This window comes from Bubalus bubalis, chromosome 10 (assembly GCF_019923935.1).
Source record: "Bubalus bubalis isolate 160015118507 breed Murrah chromosome 10, NDDB_SH_1, whole genome shotgun sequence".
NCBI lineage: Eukaryota > Metazoa > Chordata > Mammalia > Artiodactyla > Bovidae > Bubalus > Bubalus bubalis.
Genome location: NC_059166.1, coordinates 36,547,848 through 36,568,163, shown reverse-complemented (window position 1 = coordinate 36,568,163; position 20,316 = coordinate 36,547,848). Strand labels below are relative to the sequence as shown.

Here is a 20,316-nt window from a genome sequence, read left to right as displayed (position 1 = left end):
CAGCTCTTTATAAAACAGAATCCAGCTGTTAAAATTTCGTGAAAATTCAAATTTGTGTATGTCAGAGTTAAGCTAAATCATTTCTGTTATATATATATATATTTATATATATTTATGTATATTTATAAATATGTATTTATATTTATATAAAATAAATATTTATAATATTTTATATTTATGAAAATATTTGTATATAAATTTATATAAATATATAAATTTATATATATATAACTATATATATATATATAAAACAAGCTTGGACATTTAGGGGATTTAAAAAGAAAACGCACTAAAAGCTTTAAGTGTGTTATATACAACATACCTATACCTTTTTTCCCTCTAGAAACCATAATAACAGTGGATAATCATCAGTATTTTCAGTTTTTATTAGTGGTAATAAATTGCTGTGGGAAAAGTGAATACTTCATCATGGCATTTGTTTATTTCAGTTTTCTTTTTAGATAGATGAAATACTTTACTCATCCTGTATTCCATTATAAGTCTATATAGAAACCAACTTCTATTAATCTAAGGCATTCTTATATCACTACAATTTTATAAAGTCTACTTTGTGCTGACTTCTGACTCAATCAATAAAATGAATAAACTACATTTTATTCCACACACCATTAGAATTAATGAGTGAAGGTGTATAAAACCAGTAGCATATGTTCTGATATGTAATAGGACTTAAGAAATGCTGGACAGCTTTCTTTCCTGTTCCTCAGGTCACAATAGTATTAGTCATTCATGATAAACTTACCCATTACAGGTTATTTTTCTCAGGTTCAGCATGAAAAATAGCTTTGTTTCTCCTGAGGAACTAATTTATTTGGCTTGTATGTTACAGGTACTGTATACCTCTTAAATATTCCTTTTGATCCTGATGATTTAGCCACTAAGAGGCTTAACACTAGCTTTAGGATCTACTGGACATTACAGCATGCCTTTCTGTCTAGTCAATCTTTGCCTGAAATACATTAACATTTTTATCTTTACCACATCTCCTTTTATCTTTATCTTGTTTTAAAGATATTTTAACCTAAATTCCCTTTGTAATAAGGTAGAAAAGATAATGAAATTAAAAGATGTGTTTATATTGCAAGTATTTTTAATACCGTTGAAAATATACTGAAGTGATAGTGAATATCTTGGAATAATTGACACTACATAACACATTTATCTTAAACGTAAAAGTACTCGTAAAAGTTCCAAATTCCATATATAGGAGTAATGGAGCAATGAGACATCTATAAAAATAATATTTGCTTTCTTAATATAGCATCATTTTGCTAAAGCAGTATTTGTGTACCCTAATGATTTCTTCTGGTTGCTTGCACATTGCTTTAATTTACAAGAAATTATATAATCCATATTTTCCTTCTCTCCATCATTCTTTTTGCACCACATTCTTCTCTAGAAATTTAACTTTGGGGTTAGACTTCAAGAGAAACAGTGTGATTGTATCTCACATTCTGTGCTTCCTTGATAACACCTAGGACCAGGACCTAAATTCAAATTTCCAAAAACATCTTTAAGCAAAACTCATTTATATGTTCATTTAATAATGAGAAAAACATACAGCCTTATAAGGTTTAGAAAGGGGGAATTTTCCATTTCACTTAAGGAAATAATGTGAATGCAAAGGATATCAGTGGTTACTTACATGCTACAAGTGATTAAAATCAATTGTACATATTGATGTGCACTCAGACCATACGATGGGGCTGTATTATTGGTAGAGTGACGTCTACTACCATCTTTCTTGAAGTCTAAAAATAGGAACGTTCTTACATTTAATCACCCAACATTTTGGCATGACTCCCACATAGTCTGTTGGACCAAGGTGCGTTCTAATCAATAGTCCGTGGTCAAAATGATTCCTTAAAAATTACATGTCCACGGTGATGTCTTACTAATCACAGTGGTAGAATCTCGAGAAGGTTCTTTGTCATACATCAAGGGATGACTATGAAGCAGACAGCCAGAAAGAGGCGCCCTCATTAACTTCTAGGAATAGCTCATGAGCAATGATTTCTACCGCAGGGCTAAGACTTTGTTCTTTAAAACACCTGATTCAGATTGTTCTATAGATTTTAAACTATGACTATCAGAAATAACAGGTTAATTGCAGCAACGTTTTAATCAAAGACATTTATCATTAAAAAAGAATTAGAAAGATGCATTTTGGAAAGGGTAGAAGTAGAGACTGAAACTCAGTTTCTTCCACTAACCTAAGATACTCAAACTCTAGGTGCATCAAAAATTCCTAGAGGGCTTGTTAAAACACAAATTGTTGGACCACACCCTAGAATTTTTGACCCAATAGATCAGTGATGGGACCTGAGAATCTGCATTTCCAATGATCCCAGGTGATGGATCTGATGTTGTTCATTTGAGGACCACATTTCAGAACCACAGTGCTAACCCAGCACTCCTGCCGCTGGTCTGCTTGGTCTAACTATGTGTACTTGTTTCAGAAGGTCTGTTCATACCATCTTTGACAAACTTTGACCAGTGTTAATCAGAAAAGTTTCTCCAAGAATAGAAAAGAGATTTGAAAATTCTTTAGATCTTAAAGAGGTCTTAGGATACAGTCTTGAATGATAGAAAATGGTCTCTTGGTCAGCCCATAGCCTTTATTCTGGGGATTGTCTTTGGGACTATTATAGGCATAAGGGCTCAGCAGACCAAAGAGTTTAAAAAAAAACAAAAACTGTCTTCAATTTGCTAAATTAATGCTCCATAGAACACACTTAGAACACACTTCAGGAAAAGTTGGTCTAAAACTAAGGTAGTACTGTGTACATGTTTCAATGCACCAATTTTTCAAACTTTTATTTGACAGAAAATTCTTTTTTCAAATGAAATCTTGCCCAGAACATCAACCTATAAAATAGATTCTTGGCAGAATAGACATCATTTGTAGAATACCTGAAGTGCCTGGAGAATCCTAAGATTCCAAAGAGCACACTTTGAAACCCCATTTAGTGCATAATAAACACAGATTCACAGGATGGCTGTTATTGCTGAAAGGTATCTTTGAGCCCTAATGTATAATACCTGTCCCTAGGCTGGGGCCCCTTTCCTCATTCCTTTGCACGAATCGACACAGAGCTGTGTGGAAGTGCAAGGGCAGTTTCATGCAGAGATCTCATCACAGATAGTGTTTCTCTACTCCGGGTTTTAAAATTGCAACTGGTTATGCCTTATCAGCAATGCAGACTTTGTATTTCCAGTTTCCAAGTATTAATGCTACATGTCACATTTTTTACTGTCTTACCTGAAGAGAGTTTGAGCCACTTAAAAAGTAGAAACACTGTGTTTTAATTACTGTGTCCCCCTAAAAGCAACAAAATATGGAGAAATATGCCACATTTCCTTGTTTCTTATGGGTTGGTGTAGCAACTGCTTCTCTTTCTCAGCAGGAACACCCATGACAAACAGCGTTTCTCTTGGAGATGGTTGAGAAGAGCAGATGCTGGCTGCCACTTTTACATGCGGCATTTTGTTTGCTAATTTGCAAAATTTGTTTTACCCCCTGCAGCTGTAAATGAAAAAGCTGTAAAACTAAATGAAACTCTAGGAACTAAAGACAAGGCCTTTGAGAGAAATTTGCAAGAGCTTCAGAATGAGATTGATCAGATGATGACAGAACTGAGGAGGAAAAATCTAGACACACAAAAGGAAGTTGCTGAAGATGAGTTGGTGTGAGTAGAAGCTCTATTATTTTTTCATTTGATAAACTGAACTTTCTAAATTGTTGGTTTGAGTTTTCTAAATTTTCCATCACACGTATCAGTAGGAGATACTTTTTTTATGCTCTCTATTTTTCATCTACTTAGTTATAATTTATCTTGCTCTGAAGTGGATCAAAGGCGTGTTTACTCCTATATATAAATAATCAAGTAAATTATCTTTTTTCTTTTGGTGCTGTCCCTTCTGCAGTTGGGCTTTCCAGGTGGCACTAGTGGTAAAGAACCCGCCTGCCAATGCAGGAGACATAAGAAATGTGGGTTTGATCCCTATGTCGAAAAGGTCCATGGACAAGGGAATGGCAACGCACTCCAGTATTTTACCTGGAGATCCCATGAACATGTAGCCTGGTGGGCTACAGTAGCCTATGCTGCTGCTGCTGCTGCTGCTAAGTTGCTTCAGTCGTGTCCGACTCTGTGCGACCCCATAGACGGCAGCCCACCAGGCCCCACCGTCCCTGGGATTCTCCAGGCAAGAACGCTGGGGTGGGTTGCCATTTCCTCCTCCAATGCATGAAAGTGAAAAGTGAAAGTGAAGTTGCTCAGTCATGTCCGACTCTTAGCGACCCCATGGACTGCAGCCTACCAGGATCCTCCGTCCATGGGATTTTCCAGGCAAGAGTACTGGAGTAGGGTGCCATTGCTTTCTCCCACAGTAGCCCATAGGGTCACAGAATTGGACACCACTGCAGTGACTTAGAAGGCACACTTCTTCAATTAGGCTAGTGGGCTTGCTTTATTAATTTCCTGTATTAGGGGCTTTCAAACTGTTGATTTTGTTTTAATGAAAATATTTTTGGATAAATAAAGTTTTGAATTTAGCAAGTCATCCTGTACATTTTGTCATCTTGGGAAATATTGAATAGAACTGTCAAATAATACATACTAATACTATGAAATAATGGTTGAGGATTTGAGGTTATGAATAATGATAGTGATTTTACTAATGCCAATGAATGCCAATGGTTGTATACTCAATAAAAAGTACATTTTTACATTTACAGTCAACTACAAAGTGATGGTGTTATTAATAATCAAATAAAATCTACTAAACTAGCAACATTAGCAACACCTGAAAACTTGTTAGAAAAGCAAATTATCCAACCCCATCCTAGACCTACTCAATTAGAAACTTTTGGGATGGGGCCCAGCAATCCGTTTGACAAGTGCTTCAGGGGATTATCATGCCTGCTAGTTTGAGAACTACTGTTTTTCAAGTATTTAGCCTTTCTTAAAGGGCTCAAACAGTATCACTTTAGAAAAACCATTAAGTTGAATCCAGGAAACTCCTAGAACTCAGTTCAAAGGAAAATAAAAGTAGATCAAAATTATACTAGCATGTCAACAGCATGGCATTATATTGTTTCTAACCAAACATATCAATATTCACATCTTGTATTCAAAGAAACAGAAAAAATATCTCATGGTTAATCATATTTTATTTTTGGTATATAATATACATGATAAAACTGATTTCATCAGCCAGATTTTGAGAATAGCATGAGTTCCTTTCCAAATGATAATGTTATGTTATTAATAAAAGTACAATGTGTGATTTTTTGTGCTTTAATTTTAAATGTTCTTGCCACTTTTCAGCTATCAGTTTTCAACTTGGTTTAGCACACAGTCTGCTTTGAATATTGTCATGTTTTTCCATACTTCTAATGTTAGTATCTCTTTGTAACACTGCTTAATACCCATCAACTCTGAGGCAGTGACAGGGGCTTATTGTCTCTTGTTGGGATGGGGTGTTTACAGAGCTGCAGAAGGCCTTCTGAAGAAAGTGAAGAAGTTGTTTGGAGAGTCCCGGGGGAAAAACGAGGAGATGGAGAAGGATCTCCGGGAGAAACTGGCAGACTATAAAAGCAAGGTTGATGATGCTTGGGACCTACTGAGAGAAGCCACAGATAAAATCAGAGAAGCTAATCTCTTATCTGCAGAAAACCAGAAAAATATGACGGCTTTGGAGGTGAGTCCTAGAGTTCTTTCATCTGAATCTGGGAGTGTGGTGTAGGGGTCTGACCATGGCCAGGTAAGTCAAGTGGATGCAAGTTGATGCGTGTTTATGAGATCAAGTTTGACGACTCTGAAAGAAGACTTGTAAGAAGCAGGACAGAGAATGATCCTTCCTTTGTTTTTTAAATTAATCATCACTGCCCGTATAATCAAGTAAAATTTAGATAACTTAAACTATTTAAAAATTTTAAGAACAGTGTGATACAGTGGAATGAGATTTTTGTTGGAAGTCAGGGGTCCTTGGTCTTAATGATAACTGTGCCACTAACTAGAATACAAGCCTGAGCAAGTCAAAGTCCCAAAGCACCAGCACGACTGGACAGTGTGTGCATTATACTAGAGTATGTCTAGGGTTTCTTCAAATACCACTACCTTGATTTTACAATCTATCCAACATAACCCATGAGCCATGGTTTAGACATGGGCTGCCATAAGTCACAAAAGTGTCAAGAATTTTCTAATGGAAAGTGTAGTGAAAGTAAAAGTATTAGTCACTCAGTTGTGTCTGACTCTTTGCAACCCCCATGGACTGTAGCCCACCAGGCTCCTCTGTCCAAGGAATTCTCCAGGCAAGAATACTGGAGTGGGTAGCCATTCCTTTCTCCAGGGGATCTTCCTGACCCACAGATCAAACCCAGGTCTCCTTCATTGCAGGAACATTCTTTATCTTCTGAGCCACAAGGAAATGTGAGCATAAAAGAGACAGCTAAGAGACCAGAACTTGGGAACATTTAGGGTCTCTTCTTCTTTGCAACACGGTCTATGAAAACAATACTTTACAATCAGTTCAAGTCTGAGTTCTTTTCTGTCCTCTTCCTCAGCCAAGAGATAGTTCTCTCCTCATGTCAATGTATGGCAAGAATCATCACAATATCGTCCAATTAAAATAAATTAATTTTAAAAAAAGAAATGATAGGCAGTTTCTGCCTTTTTTAGAGCACTAATGAAGCTGGAACTAAAACAGATCCTTCCAGTCATTCCTTCCTCTCTCCCTCCCTCCCTTCTTTCTTCCCTTCCTTCTCTCTTCCCTTCTTTCCTTCGCTCATTCCTCTCTCTCTTTCTCTCTCATTTATTTCTTAATATTTAACACAAACTGATCACTTCCCAGGAGTGAATTTAGTACTTATGCTGGCACAAACCTGTGTGTGTGTGTGTGTGTGTGAAGTCACTTCAGTTGTGTCCTACTCTGTGTGATCCTATGGACTGTAGCCCGCCAGGCTCCTCTGTCCATGGGATTCTCCAGGTAAGAATACTGGGGTGGGTTCCCATTTCCTATTCCAGGGGATCTTCCTGACCCAGGGGTCAAACCCACATCTCTTATGTCTCCTGCATTGGCAGGAGGGTTCTTACCACTAGCACCATCTGGGAAGCACAGATCTGTACTTTGCATTTAAAAAAATAACTTCCTTGCCAGAAACAAACTTACCATTGTTCTTTTCAAAATATTTGACCCCAATAGATCTGAAGACAGTTGCAGACCTTTTTCTCTTCTAACATAAAATTTTACCTTCAGCTCTGAGTACTCTGTGGCATTTGTTATGCTCTCAAAACTGTTTGTGGAATGACAGTTGAATAAAGAAAAAGTCTGCATGTTTTGTCTATTCATTTTTCTCCATTTTCCTTTGGATTAAGAAGTAACAGGATGAATTAATTTTTAAAAGAATTTTTTTTTTCTGGGTCCCTCTCCTGAGACTTAGCCTTGTCATTTTGATGGAGGATTGAGAAGACTCACTGATGTATCTAATCTTAACCAATTTGGAGTCTACTGACATGCTGGCAGTATTAAAGAAAAAGCAGCGTCTTGTTAAGCAGGTTGCTGGACCGCCTTTCTATCACAGGCTCCTGCATGATTCATCTTCCTCAGTGACACCCAGTGATGTAACTTACCCGGAGGTACACCGCTCCATTTTATGGCATCAGTTTAAGAAATTAAAATTACCTATGTGGAAAGTATAATAAGCATTTGGGAAGTATTTCAAGAAGAGTTATAGTGGCACACTAAATGGTGCTTTTAGCTATTCCTTCATTTTAGTGATGTTTAAAACCAAGAGCCATCATTCTTGGGTACCTCTGGAGATGCCTGGAGCTTATGTAGTCAGTATTTAAGTGTAAGTGGTCCTTTTTGTATTTTCATTTTATATGCCATGCTTAACGAAAGGCTTGTTTAAAACTTACTAGAGTAAATAGATAAAGTGACTAAATTAATATGAGTAAGACACAGCTTATTTAAAGCTGCTTGTCAAGGCTGATTAAGGTTGATTGCCAAGGTTGATACTAGACTGGCCAATAAAGAATCACCTGGATATTTTACTAAAGAGATGGGTACCCTGAGCATCCACCCAGAGACCGAGTTACCTGGTCTGGGGTTTGGTCCAGAATCCATATTCTAGAACATTCCCTGTGTTAATGCAATTTGCGATAGGTTTAAGAAGAGTTGATAGGTTGTATCCATTAGATTGAGTAATTAGTTGTAATTTAAATAAATGACTTCATTGAGACTGTGCCCACAAAAAGGTGATGCAATTAAGACCCAAGGCATTTTTTATAAGAAAATAAGCATTTAATTTTTACTATGTAAAAACATTTATCAAGCCCCTACTAAGTTCAAGGAATGTACTAAACAAAAACTGAGTATATCAAACACTGATATGCTCATGGTGTGATGCTTGGAACAGCAGCATTAGCATCACCTAGGCACTTGTTAATAATATAGGTTCTCAGGTCCCCCCAAATCTATCAACTCAGAAACTTGGAGTTGGAGCCCAGCACCTGTGTTTTTTAAATCCCACCAATGATACAGATGAGGCTTCCCTGGTGGCTCAGAAATTAAAGTGTCTGCCTGCAATGCGGGAGACCTGGGTTCGATCCCTGGGTCAGGAAGATTCCCCTGGAGAAGGAAATGGCAACCCACTCCAGTATTCTTGCCTGGAGAATCCCATGGACGGAGGAGCCTGGTGGGCTACATAGTCCACTGGGTTCGAAAAGAGTCAGACACGACTGAGCGACTTCTCTTTCACTTTCACTTTCTAATGATACAGATGCAGCCTTAAGCTTGAAAGTCACTGATGTTTATATGATGAATAAAACACCATCTCTGATGACTTCCAGTGACTTGTACTTAGTGCGAGATCCACTCAATTTAACTAGTCTGTGCCCTACAGAAGTTCTGTTGGAGGTTTGTGAAGGAAGGGCATCAAAATCACACCTGGATTTAGGAAGGGCTTGGAGCCTGATAGGCTACAGTCCATGGGGTCCCAAAGAGTTGGACACGACTGAGCAACTTCACTTTTACTTTCATGGACCAGACACATGTGCTAAGTTGTGAAGCATAAGCTCTAATTGGTCAAAGTAGAAGAGGAAGAACATTCCAGAAATAGGACAATAAATGCAAACACACAGAGGGGAAAAAGGGAAGACCCTTGAAGAAATGTCAGTGATGTGATAGGACTAGAAAGACTGCCTGTGAACTAGTGAGTGGACGGAAAGCCAACAAAGGCAGGGGGTCCAGAGCTTGAGTTATAAGAGAACTGCATTCTGAGACTGAGCTAAAGAATTTGGTTTTGTCCTGTATCAGAAGCAATTGAAATATTGGAGTCATGGGTTAAAATTTTATTTTGGGGACTTTCTGAGTGGTTCATATAAACTCAAATATTGGTTTTGTATTGAAAATATTATGATATAAGGCTAGAAAAGCAGGCAGGGATAATATACAATTAGATGCCTACCATTATCAAGGTGCTGTTGGTAACCAGGGTGTTTGAGACTAAATAGAAATGATTCCTGGCCTCAGAGAACTTACAAATTCCTAAAAAATCAGGCATTCTAACCTTTCACTGGGCTTCCCTGTAGCTCAGATGGTAAAGAATCTGCCTGCAGTGCCAGAGACTTGGGTTCGATCCCTGGGTCAGGAAGATCTACTGGGGAAGGGAATGGCAGCCTACTCCAGTATTCTTGCCTGGAGAATCCCATGGACAGTGGAACCTGGGTCACAGTCCATGGGGTCTCAAAGAGTCAGACATGATGCACTGTGATTAGTATGAGCTGAGAGAATCAAACACTAAAATTAGGGCATCACAGAAGCTGATAGAAATGATGGGACAGCATGAGCAGAAACACAGAGCTCCCAAAGTATGATCTCAGGAAGTGTCAAATGGAGCAATAACAGTCATTTGTAAGCTTCATAAAAGTCTGTAGCAGAAGATGGCTCTGGAAATGGCCCAGTTCATAGAAGACTTTGAATGCAACCTTCTAGAACAGCACAGGGCTAGAAGGCCATTTCCAGCGATGGAAAAAAGGTGAAGGAGACTGTGGGCTGAGGGGCAAAAAGATGAGCAATTCAATTCAGCAAAGTAACATGTATTGAGCATTCTGTCCCCAAAGGTACCATTATAACCTGGAACAGGAAGGATTTTGCGAGAAGTAAAGAATGAGTTGCTAGATAAAAATAGAGGGGGAGATAGCTTTTGTAGCTTCTTAATCCACCCCTCAAAAAACCCCAGCAAAAACAAAAAGTTTTAAACTTACAAAGCTCTGGAATGAATTAAGATCTAAATAGAAGTTAAAAGTAAAAATATAACAACTTTGTTGTCTAATGAGAGTCACTTAACAATATACTTGTGGTATATACTGGGAGAATTTGCTTGTGAAGTTGCTCTGCTGTGTCCAACTCTTTGCAACCCCATAGACTGTAGACTGCCAGGCTCCTCCGGCCATGGGATTCTCTAGGCAAGAATCCTGGAGTGGGTTGCCATTTCCTTCTCCAGGGGATTTTCCTAACCCAGGGATCAAACCCAGGTCTCCCACACTGCCGGCAGACTCTACCATCTGAGCCACCAGGGAAGCCTGGGAGAAAAATTCTCTCTAATCACAAACCCTGTTTTTGCTCCTCAAATGCTCAAAGCTTCCTATCTCAAGTATTTTATATCCTACATCCTTTTCTATCTATTCCCTCTCTTTATTTATTTTTATAGCACTCATCGTTAAAAATATATTATACATTAACTTATTCATTTTTGCCCTCCAGCCAAGCCATGAACAACGTGTTTTCTGGCCTGCTGTATCTCCAGGACTGAGAACAGTGTTGGGCACAAAGACAGAATAGAAATGGTCTCTCTCAGTGAATAAAGTATCATAAAGCAAACACAAATAAATGTTATATCAATACTTTGATCAATATTTAGGCACTCCAGATAGATCCATCTTTCCTTGATATAAAACTAGATTTCATTAGTGTCTAATCTGAAATTAGCCACCACTGAAATTGCCTTAATCCCTAGATCATTCCTGCTTCAGTGTGATTAAAAACACATTGTGATCTTTGCAGAACAATGGGTTCCCTAAAGTAACTCAAATAGAGCTTTTATAATGGATTCTTTACCAGCTGAGCTACCAGGGAAGCCCAGAAAGATTCTAACTCACTGCTTAATTGAAAGCAAGATGAATGGAGCTCTTCACCTCACATATGGGTGGAAATAGTCTCCCTTCTATCGATACAGCATTTTAAGTTACCTTGATTCATAAATACAAACAAACCATGCTGAAGAAAGATTCCTGAGTGTCTGTCTGCCCGTGGTCAACTTTAAATCAATTTATATAAAAGCTAAGGGCTAGAATTCATAGTTGTGGAAAAGAATGTCAGAACTTGAAAAATAAGATATGACATAACCAGGAGCATCAGCACTACCTCTCTATTTGTTCTTCATGAAGGGAGATTAAAATTTCTCTGATTTAGCCAGGGTGGGGAGTAGCTGAATGAAACAGGAGTCACAAGTGCAAACAGAACTATTTATTGAGGAAACTCTTCTAGGTACTGGAGATAGAGTGATACAAAGATTGTTTAAAGAAATTTATGTTTTATTAAGACAGTCACTAAACCAATAAATAAGTATATAATATGATCATAAACTGGAACATGGGCTAATATACATAATAAGTAACATGTTCTCAGCATATTGCTTGATGAATTCAGTGTTACCCTTCGTCCACTAGGTACGAGAGAGACTAGGCCACTAGGCTCAAGAGACTATACATTTCATCCCATACTTATGCATGCACGTTGTGATGAATTGGTATTAATCATTGTCATTAAATAACTTGTACTTTTAGCAGCTCTTAAAAGAAGCAATCAAGATGATTCAAGCTATATAAAAAATAAAATATGATTATTTATGTTTCTATCATTTATGGCCATTCTATAAATATAATTCAGATAAATGAGTGCTAGGAAAAAGAAAATAAGATGATTATAATAGTTAACAGTTCTGTAGTGTTTACTGTGTGTTAGGCTGTATTCCAAGCCAATTTCTCTCAAATTTTATTGTGTATATCAGCCACCTGGGGTTCTTGTTAAATACAGATGCCAAGTTGGTAGTTCCCAAAAAGGCACTAAGATTGTGCATTTCTAAGAAGCTTCCAGGTGATGCCGATTCTGCTGGTCGGTGGGCCATATTCTGAGTACTGAGGGAATATACGTTTTACATGAGGCTAAATGAAGGAGGTTTCCTCCAAGGCAGGGAACTGGGGAAGGGCAAATGGTGAAGGAAAGGCTCAGAGGCAGAAACAAGATGTGTGTACCGGCAGCAAATTGAAGTGATTGGTGAAGAGGCAGAGAAAGCAAGGTGTGAAATTAGCACTGTCCCAGTGCAAATAAACGTGGTTTCCACACGGGAAAGCCAGTGCTGTGAGCTGAAGACCAGACTCTCCCCTTAGGTAGCCGTGTTGTTGTTTAGTTGCTACATCCTGTCTGACTCTTTTGCCACCCCATGGACCGTAGCCTGCCGGGTCCCTCTGTCAATGGGATTTCCCAGGCAAGAATACTGGAGTAAACCGTTTCCTACTCCAGGGCATCTTACCCCACCAGGGATCGAACCCATGTCCCCTGAGTTGGCAGGCAGATTCTTTACCACTGAGCCACCGGGGAAGCCCATCCTTAGGTAGACTGGGATTCACATCTTAACTATACTATGTGACCTTGGTAAATCACTTCACTTGTAGAATTTTCTATTCAGCTAAAAGACGATAAACACAGGACCTATAGAGCTAATGTAGAATTAAGTGAGAAAAGCTTATAAACTACCTGGCCCATATTGAAATTTAAATGAATATATAAACTAGCATTATTATTTATCTCAAAAGGCATAGATGGCAAGGCTTAAATTTATAATCGATGCAGTTAAATCCACAGGTAGAAAAAGGTGATTGAAAGAATGAGTCAGAAACAGAAAGAAAAAGAAGGCAAAAGTATACTCCAAATGGAGAAATAGCACCATTTCTTTCCCGTTGATTTTACTCTTCTACACTAGGAATGAGTTTCATGTGGTTTCAAGACAAGCTATCAGTTTCAAAGAAAAGTTAGAGTCTGCTCCCTTTTTATGGAACAGTCCATTAAGTTTATTCTTCCATGTGAGAGTTTCTCCTTTTTTTTTTTTTTGAAAAGTACATCCCCTCAGTTCCTTTTAAAATCTCACTTCTTCCAGTTTTTATAGAACTCCCATAGAATAAATCTGCTCACATTTGTGCTCACAAAATATTCATTTGGACACAGATTCTGGAATTTAATGTCTAGTTCCAATGTAATTCAGCATACTTCCACATGCTCGGTAATACATATTCAGCACTTACATTTCAGTTAAAATGGATGTCCATCTTGCTTTACAAATCTTTTTTCATTCCTCAGCTACCATCACATCAGCCACCATTCTCTTGTATGACTTTCTCACAATAGGAGAAAGAAAGCACCTGTACAGATATTTAAAATAAAGTAAGGCTTGAAGGGTTGGCTGGGTAGTTTTTATCATTCTCATGTAATCTCATAGTCAACATGACGTATCTTGATTGCAAAGCCTTGATCAGACAGCTCAGGAAAGCCAGGAATACAGGGCTAGATAAGGTTTTCCCAAAAGGACATTTTGATGTTTTGTTTATGCTGTCTTACAGAAAAAGAAGGAGGCTATAGAAAGTGGCAAACGACAAACTGAGAACACTTTAAAAGAAGGCAATGACATACTCGATGAAGCCAGTCGTCTTGCAGATGAAATCAACTCAGTTATAGTCGTGAGTATTTTATGAAACCCAAAGTTAAACGATGATAATGATGCAAGTGCTCTTGAATAGGAACCAGTGAGAAATTTAGTAGTATAAGCAAATATTGTTACTTTCTTTTGAGTGTAAAGTTGTTTTTGTCTCATTCTATTGTGACCATGCCCACCCATTGGTAACAATTAGAAATTCACATTATTCTCTCAGTAATGAGGGTACTCGCACACTCACACCAACCTGTATTTTTTTTTCACAGTGATGAAAGGCATTTGACGTTCCTAGTACAGAACTTACAATCTGCTTTAGTATTCATATAACATTAGTTAAACGAGAAATGTAAAGCTACAAACAGACTTTCAACATGCTGTCTCATTCAGTAGATGCTAATATATGATGACATATGGTAATAGAAGTGCAAATAGTCTAAAAGATCCTAATGACTATTATTTATGCATTTAGACCTATGAAGTAGCATTTTTTTATAAAAAGATTGTTAGATTCTTCTTGGTATAAATTCCCTGCACATACTTTCTAATCTCTTTCATTGAATAATAGCTTTTATTCTCTATTCTTTTTTTTTTTTTGCTAGGTTAGTAAATTTTAAGTGTTCTAAAAACCTAAGCATGTGTAATTATATCTCTAAGAGACATTAATAAACTAGAGGAAGCTGGATTCGCTTATTTAAAATGCCTTCTTTTCTCTACATATCAGTACGTTGAAGACATTCAAACTAAATTGCCTCCCATGTCCAAGGATCTGAAAGATAAAATCGATGACCTCTCCCAAGAAATAAAGGACAGGAAGCTGGCTGAGAAGGTGTCCCAGGCTGAGAGCCATGCAGCTCAGTTAAATGATTCATCTGCTGTCCTTGATGGGTATGTCATTTATGGTTGGAAATGTCTATGTATCTTGACACTTGTCCAAAAGTTTTGACTAACAGAAATGGTTGAGAGTTGCTTTCAAATCTTGATTTTTGTAATTATTAACATACAAACTGCATGGCCTTTCTGCGGAAAAGCCTAATTAGAAGGGTGTGGACAAAACTCTACTGGAGCAGCATCAGAAGTCTGAGTTAAAAGTGAATTCAAATATTGCATGGTGAGGAGCGAACACTGCCTTAGGCTACACTTAGAAAAAATATTTTGTTCTTTATTAGAGAGCACAGCAGTTGCCTTATTAGCATTTTAAATAGTAATATATAAACACACATTCTGCTCCAAATTTCAGTTTTATAATTTTAATGAAATCAAAACTATTTATTGTTAAAGGGCTGGCTTTTGAAAATGTGGTTGCATTGGTTCAGTTCAGTTCAGTTGCTCAGTCTTGTCCGACTCTCTGCGACTCCATGGACTGCAACACGCCAGGCTTCCCTGTCCATTACCAACTCCTGGAGTTTACTCAAATTCCTGTCCATTGACTCAATGATGCCATCCAACCATCTCATCCTCTGTTGTACCTGTCTCCTCCCTCCTTCAATCTTTCCCAGAATCAGGGTCTTTTCAAATGAGTCAGTTCTTCACATCAGGTGGCCAAAGTATTGGAGTTTCACTTTCAGCATCAGTCCTTCCAATGAATATTCAGGACTGATTGCCTTTAGGATGGACTGGTTGGATCTCCTTGCAGTCCAAGGGACTCTCAAGAGTCTTCTCCAACACCACAGTTCAAAAGCATCAATTCTTCAGTGCTCAGCCTTCTTTATAGTCCAACTCTCACATCCATACATGACTACTGGAAAAACCATAGATGGACGTTTGTTGGCAAAGTAATGTCTCTGCTTTTTAATATGCTGTCTAGGTTGGTCATAGCTTTTCTTCCAAGGAGCAAGCATCTTTTAATTTCATGGCTGCAGTCACCATCTGCATTGATTTTGAAGCCCCCCAAAATAAAGTCTCTCACTGTTTCCACTGTTTCCCCCATCTATTTGCCATGAAGTGATGGGACCAAATGTCATGACCTTAGTTTTCTGAATGTTGAATTTTAAGCCAACTTTTTTACTCTCCTCTTTCTCTTTCATCAAGAGGCTCTTTAGTTCTTTGCTTTCTGCCATAAGTGTGATATCATCTGCATATCTGAGGTTATTGATATTTCTCCTGGCAATCTTGATTCCAGCTTGTGCTTCATCCACCCCAGCATTTCTCATTAAGTACCCTGCATATAAGTTAAATAAGCAGGATGACAGTATACAGCCTTGATGCTCTCCTTCCTGATTTGGAACTAGTCTGTTGTTCCATGTCCAGTTCTAACTGTTGCTTCTTGACCTGCATACAAATTTCTCAGGAGGCAGGTCAGGTGGTCTGGTTTCCCATCTCTTTCAAGAATTTTCCACATTTTGTTGTGATCCACACAGTCAAAGGCTTTGGCATAGTCAATAAAGCAAAAGTAGATGTTTTTCTGGAATTCTCTTGCTTTTTCAATGATCCAACGGTTGTTGGCAATTTGATCTCTGGTTCCTCTGCCTTTTCTAAATCCAGCTTGAACATCTGGAAGTTCACAGTTCACATACTGCTGAAGCCTGGCTTGGAGAATTTGAGCATTACTTTGCTAGTGTGTGAGATGAGTGCAGTTGTGCAGTAGTTTGAACATTCTTTGGCATTGCCTTCTTTCGGATTGGAATGAAAACTGGTGATTCCATACATAGCCTTTAAGTCTTTTTTTTTCCCCTTTCAAACTCCATGAAGGCACTACTATTTAAGTACTGCCCTGTGAAATAATAGCTTATTATAACTGTTATTCTTATATGTTTCCATGGGGGGATGGGCCACCAGTGAGGTGTGTTTGACTAGTAAACAGCCTTCTCAATATAAGTGGTTTGCTTCCCCTACAATTTGGGGATTGGCATAATAAAATAGGTGTATTAACCCCAAGAATAATTTTCATAAGTAAATCTGGATTTAATATACTCCATGTGAAAGGTTCTGTTTCAAAACTTAATATTCTTGATACAAAGGAAAATATTAATGTTTGAAGACCCTGGGGAAAATTCATATATAATTCATTTTATTATAACAGTTCTAGCTTGGTTATTTAGGAATATGAGTTTAAACTGAAAGCTACAATATAATACAATTAGTAGATACCTCACTATGATTTGGGATTATCATTATTATATTGGCTATGATCATTTGGAAGCCTTATTTGTTATAAGTAAGTTCTTCAAATATTCTTCATTTGAGTACCAATTACTCTGATATTCTCTTTTTGGATAATCCCTTCAGAATCCTTGATGAGGCTAAAAACATCTCCTTCAATGCCACTGCGGCCTTCAACGCTTACAGCAACATTAAGGACTATATTGACGAAGCTGAGAAAATTGCCAAAGAAGCCAAAGTTCTTGCACATGAAGCCACAGAACTGGTAAGAAACAAATAGTGCTATGTACTGAAGTGAACCTTTTCAAGTAAGTTTCTAAACTAAATTTCTCAAATTTAAATAAGCTCTGGAAAATCCTGGCAAATTAGAATATTAGTTTTAAATTATTTTCAAAGGCTCCTTTTAAATTTTATCCAAAATAAATTCTCAATGTGCTGTAATCATAGCAGAACTCTTCTCAGTTACATACTACTTTCCACCACTAATAAGAGTTGTATTATTATCCCAGATGACAAATAGGTTTGTGCCACCAACTCATAAGGAGAAGGCAATGGCACCCCACTCCAGTACTCTTTCCTGGAAAATCCCATGGACGGAGGGCCTGGTGGGCTGTAGTCCATGGGGTCGCTAAGAGTTGGACACAACTGAGCGACTTCACTTTCACTTTCACTTTCATGCATTGGAGAAGGAAACGGCAGCCCACTCCAGTGTTCTTGCCTGGAGAATCCCAGGGACGGGGGGCCTGGTGGGCTGCCATCTATGGGGTCGCACAGAGTCAGACATGACTGAAGCAACTTAGCAGCGCAGGAACCAACTCATAAAGGAAAATGGCCAAACATAAGACTCTGAAGAGGAAAATTTATCACAATTATTCCATATGTCTTCAATAAGAAAGTGCTTTGGATATTAGCACCATTGCATATAGTCACATATAAGTTAATTCTATATAAAGTTTAATAATAAGGTGCACATTTTACAAAACATGCCAAATCATATACTTCTAAACTATTATACTATTTTTATCAGTAGAAATATTTACCTTCAAAGCTACTTTTGGCTTCTGTCATTGTTCAAAATAAATTTTCAATTAATATTTCACAGTTTGGGGGTTCTAGGTATAGCACATTATCTGAGTATCTTCAACAGTGACAAATTTTTTTCCTTTACATGTAGAGCAACATTTTGTAAACAGGTCATGTTTGGTAAACCTTGGCAATACTTTTTAGGTCAGCTTTCATTTCATAGGAATCACACAGTTAGTTAAAACGTTCAGAACCATCACTTATTCCTTTGGCTTCACACAAAATCCTCCAAATACATCAGAATTTCAGGAGAAAAGACCCTGCCTGGACATTTGACTGTGAATGACATATGCAGAAATAATGGGTGTTGAAGAAACAGATCAGTATTTGCTTTGGTATTTAGCACAAATGCTTTCTTCGATTTCAGAGATAGTAGAGGTATTTGCCACATACTTAGATGGTTATTTTATGGTCATAGTGAAAACATCATATTCCATCAGCAATTATTGCTGTTTGGTTTCTCTGGGATGACTTTACTAATACTATGTGTTTTGTTTATTTCTTATTCAAAGTCATGACATAATTATTACAAAAACTTACCTATGTTCAGTTATCCTTTCAAAATGAACCATTTTTCATATCTATTTGAAGATCCTAATCTTCAATTTCACCATTTTCATCTGACCTAAGTCTTATTGGATGGCCATTTTCAGCATCTAGGACAGTGCCTGACAAATCATAGGCCTGTGTGAGTGAATGCACGTCACTCTAATTGACATTTTTCATGCCTGTTTACAACATTTTGTAAAAATCTCAATATTATCATTGCTTTATTTTTATAAACTTTGTGCATTTTATGGCAAAGAGCTGTTTATTTTCACCCAAATTTACTACCATCACTTCTGATAGCTTATGGTGAAAGGTGTTGGATTCTTGATCTCTGAAGAAGATTCAGCTTCCAGGGACCAGGGACCAGGCTTGATCACTCAAGAGCTTTTGTGTAGCAGAGTTTTATTAAAGTGAAAAAGGGCCAGAGAAAGCTTCTGACATAGACATCAGAAGGGGACAGAGAGTGCGCCCCTCACTAGTGTTAGCAAGGGAGTTATATACTTTTTTAATTAGTTATTACAATAAATCAGAAGAATGCCTCAAGGTTGTAACAATTTTACCAAACCCACTCCCACAATTTACATTTTAGGATAGCATGATTAGAACTTAACAATAGAAAGATCCTACCAGACCTGATCCCATAATATACATTCTAAAGATATCAGGATTAGTCAGAAGGTTTTTCAGGAAGGAGAAACTGTCCTCAAGGAGGATACATTGTTGTTATATAATCCTTGGTACAGAGTTTAAACTGAGTTGTTTGTTGTGTAATCATCAGTTCCAAGCTTAAAGAAAAAACTTTATGTGACTAAGACTAAGGAATGTAGAGGGAAAAAAAGGTGTTTGTCCTTTCCTCCTCCTTGAGAGTTCCAGACCCCGGTCTTGGCTTCCAGAGCCCCAGATCCCTTTCTCATCCTCAGGGACCCCGGACTTCTTATCAACCTGCCTAGGCATTGACTCTCTCATCCCCCCACCCCTTTTCTTTTAGGAAAATTATGTTGCCAAGGGAAAGGGGCATTGTTTTTATTCCATAATCACTTCCTGCTATTGAGGGGTGTGGTCCCTAAATTGTTGAAGCAACGTATTCTCCTAACCCTCATTTTGAGGGTCTCTGATCCAAGGACCCCGAGTAATAGTTGGAGGAGGTTGTGGGGCTCCTAGGAGCCTGGACAACCATTTGTAACTTAAAAGCTTTAAAACGGTTAGAAACAAATCCAGTTACACAGTTACAGATGAAGGGATCAAACAGTAAAAACAGAACAATTAGAATTATTATGTTTAAGATAGTTTTCTACCTTGGGGAGCTAGTTAACATTTCCCAAAGTGAGGTGACTGAGGCTTCAGGGGAACCCATAGCCTGAATCATCTTGTTCATGTGTTTAGTAAAGTGAGTAACATTAGTACTCATATCTGGTATATATGTACAACATTGGGTATGAATAAGGGCACAAGTTCCTCCTTGTGCAGCTGTTAGAATATCTAAGGCCAATCTGTTTTGTAAAACCACCTTTCTAATTTGTATTTATTTGTTCAGCATTAATGGCTGAAAGTTAGTCAGAGCACCAACTCATAGCATAACATCTAATCTGTAGTTCCCAGAGAGGGCATCTAATCTGTAGTTCCCAGAGAGGAAACGAATATTGTAGCCAGACAATCATACCAGTGAAATACAGATCTTGCCCAACGAGTTTTAAGGTGTGGCAGATTAGGCTTCTCTGGAAGCTCTGAAAATATGAAGCCATGAGTAAAAGTTAGATCTAGGGTGCATCTTCCTATCCAGCCAGGGG

The 20,316-nt window shown here is 37.8% G+C and overlaps 1 protein-coding gene across 3 annotated transcripts in view; it reads left to right on the top strand.

Annotated features, from left to right (window-relative positions):
- Positions 1–20,316, top strand: part of LAMA2 (laminin subunit alpha 2) — a 708,999-nt gene that overhangs the window by 558,318 nt on the left and 130,365 nt on the right. For all 3 annotated transcript variants that reach the window (XM_025294565.3, XM_025294564.3, XM_044924246.2), the window contains 5 exons: positions 3,548–3,710; positions 5,514–5,724; positions 13,707–13,823; positions 14,520–14,683; positions 17,024–17,162. In XM_025294565.3, the coding sequence (XP_025150350.3) occupies positions 3,548–3,710; positions 5,514–5,724; positions 13,707–13,823; positions 14,520–14,683; positions 17,024–17,162 (794 nt within the window). The remainder of the gene's footprint in view (positions 1–3,547; positions 3,711–5,513; positions 5,725–13,706; positions 13,824–14,519; positions 14,684–17,023; positions 17,163–20,316) is intronic.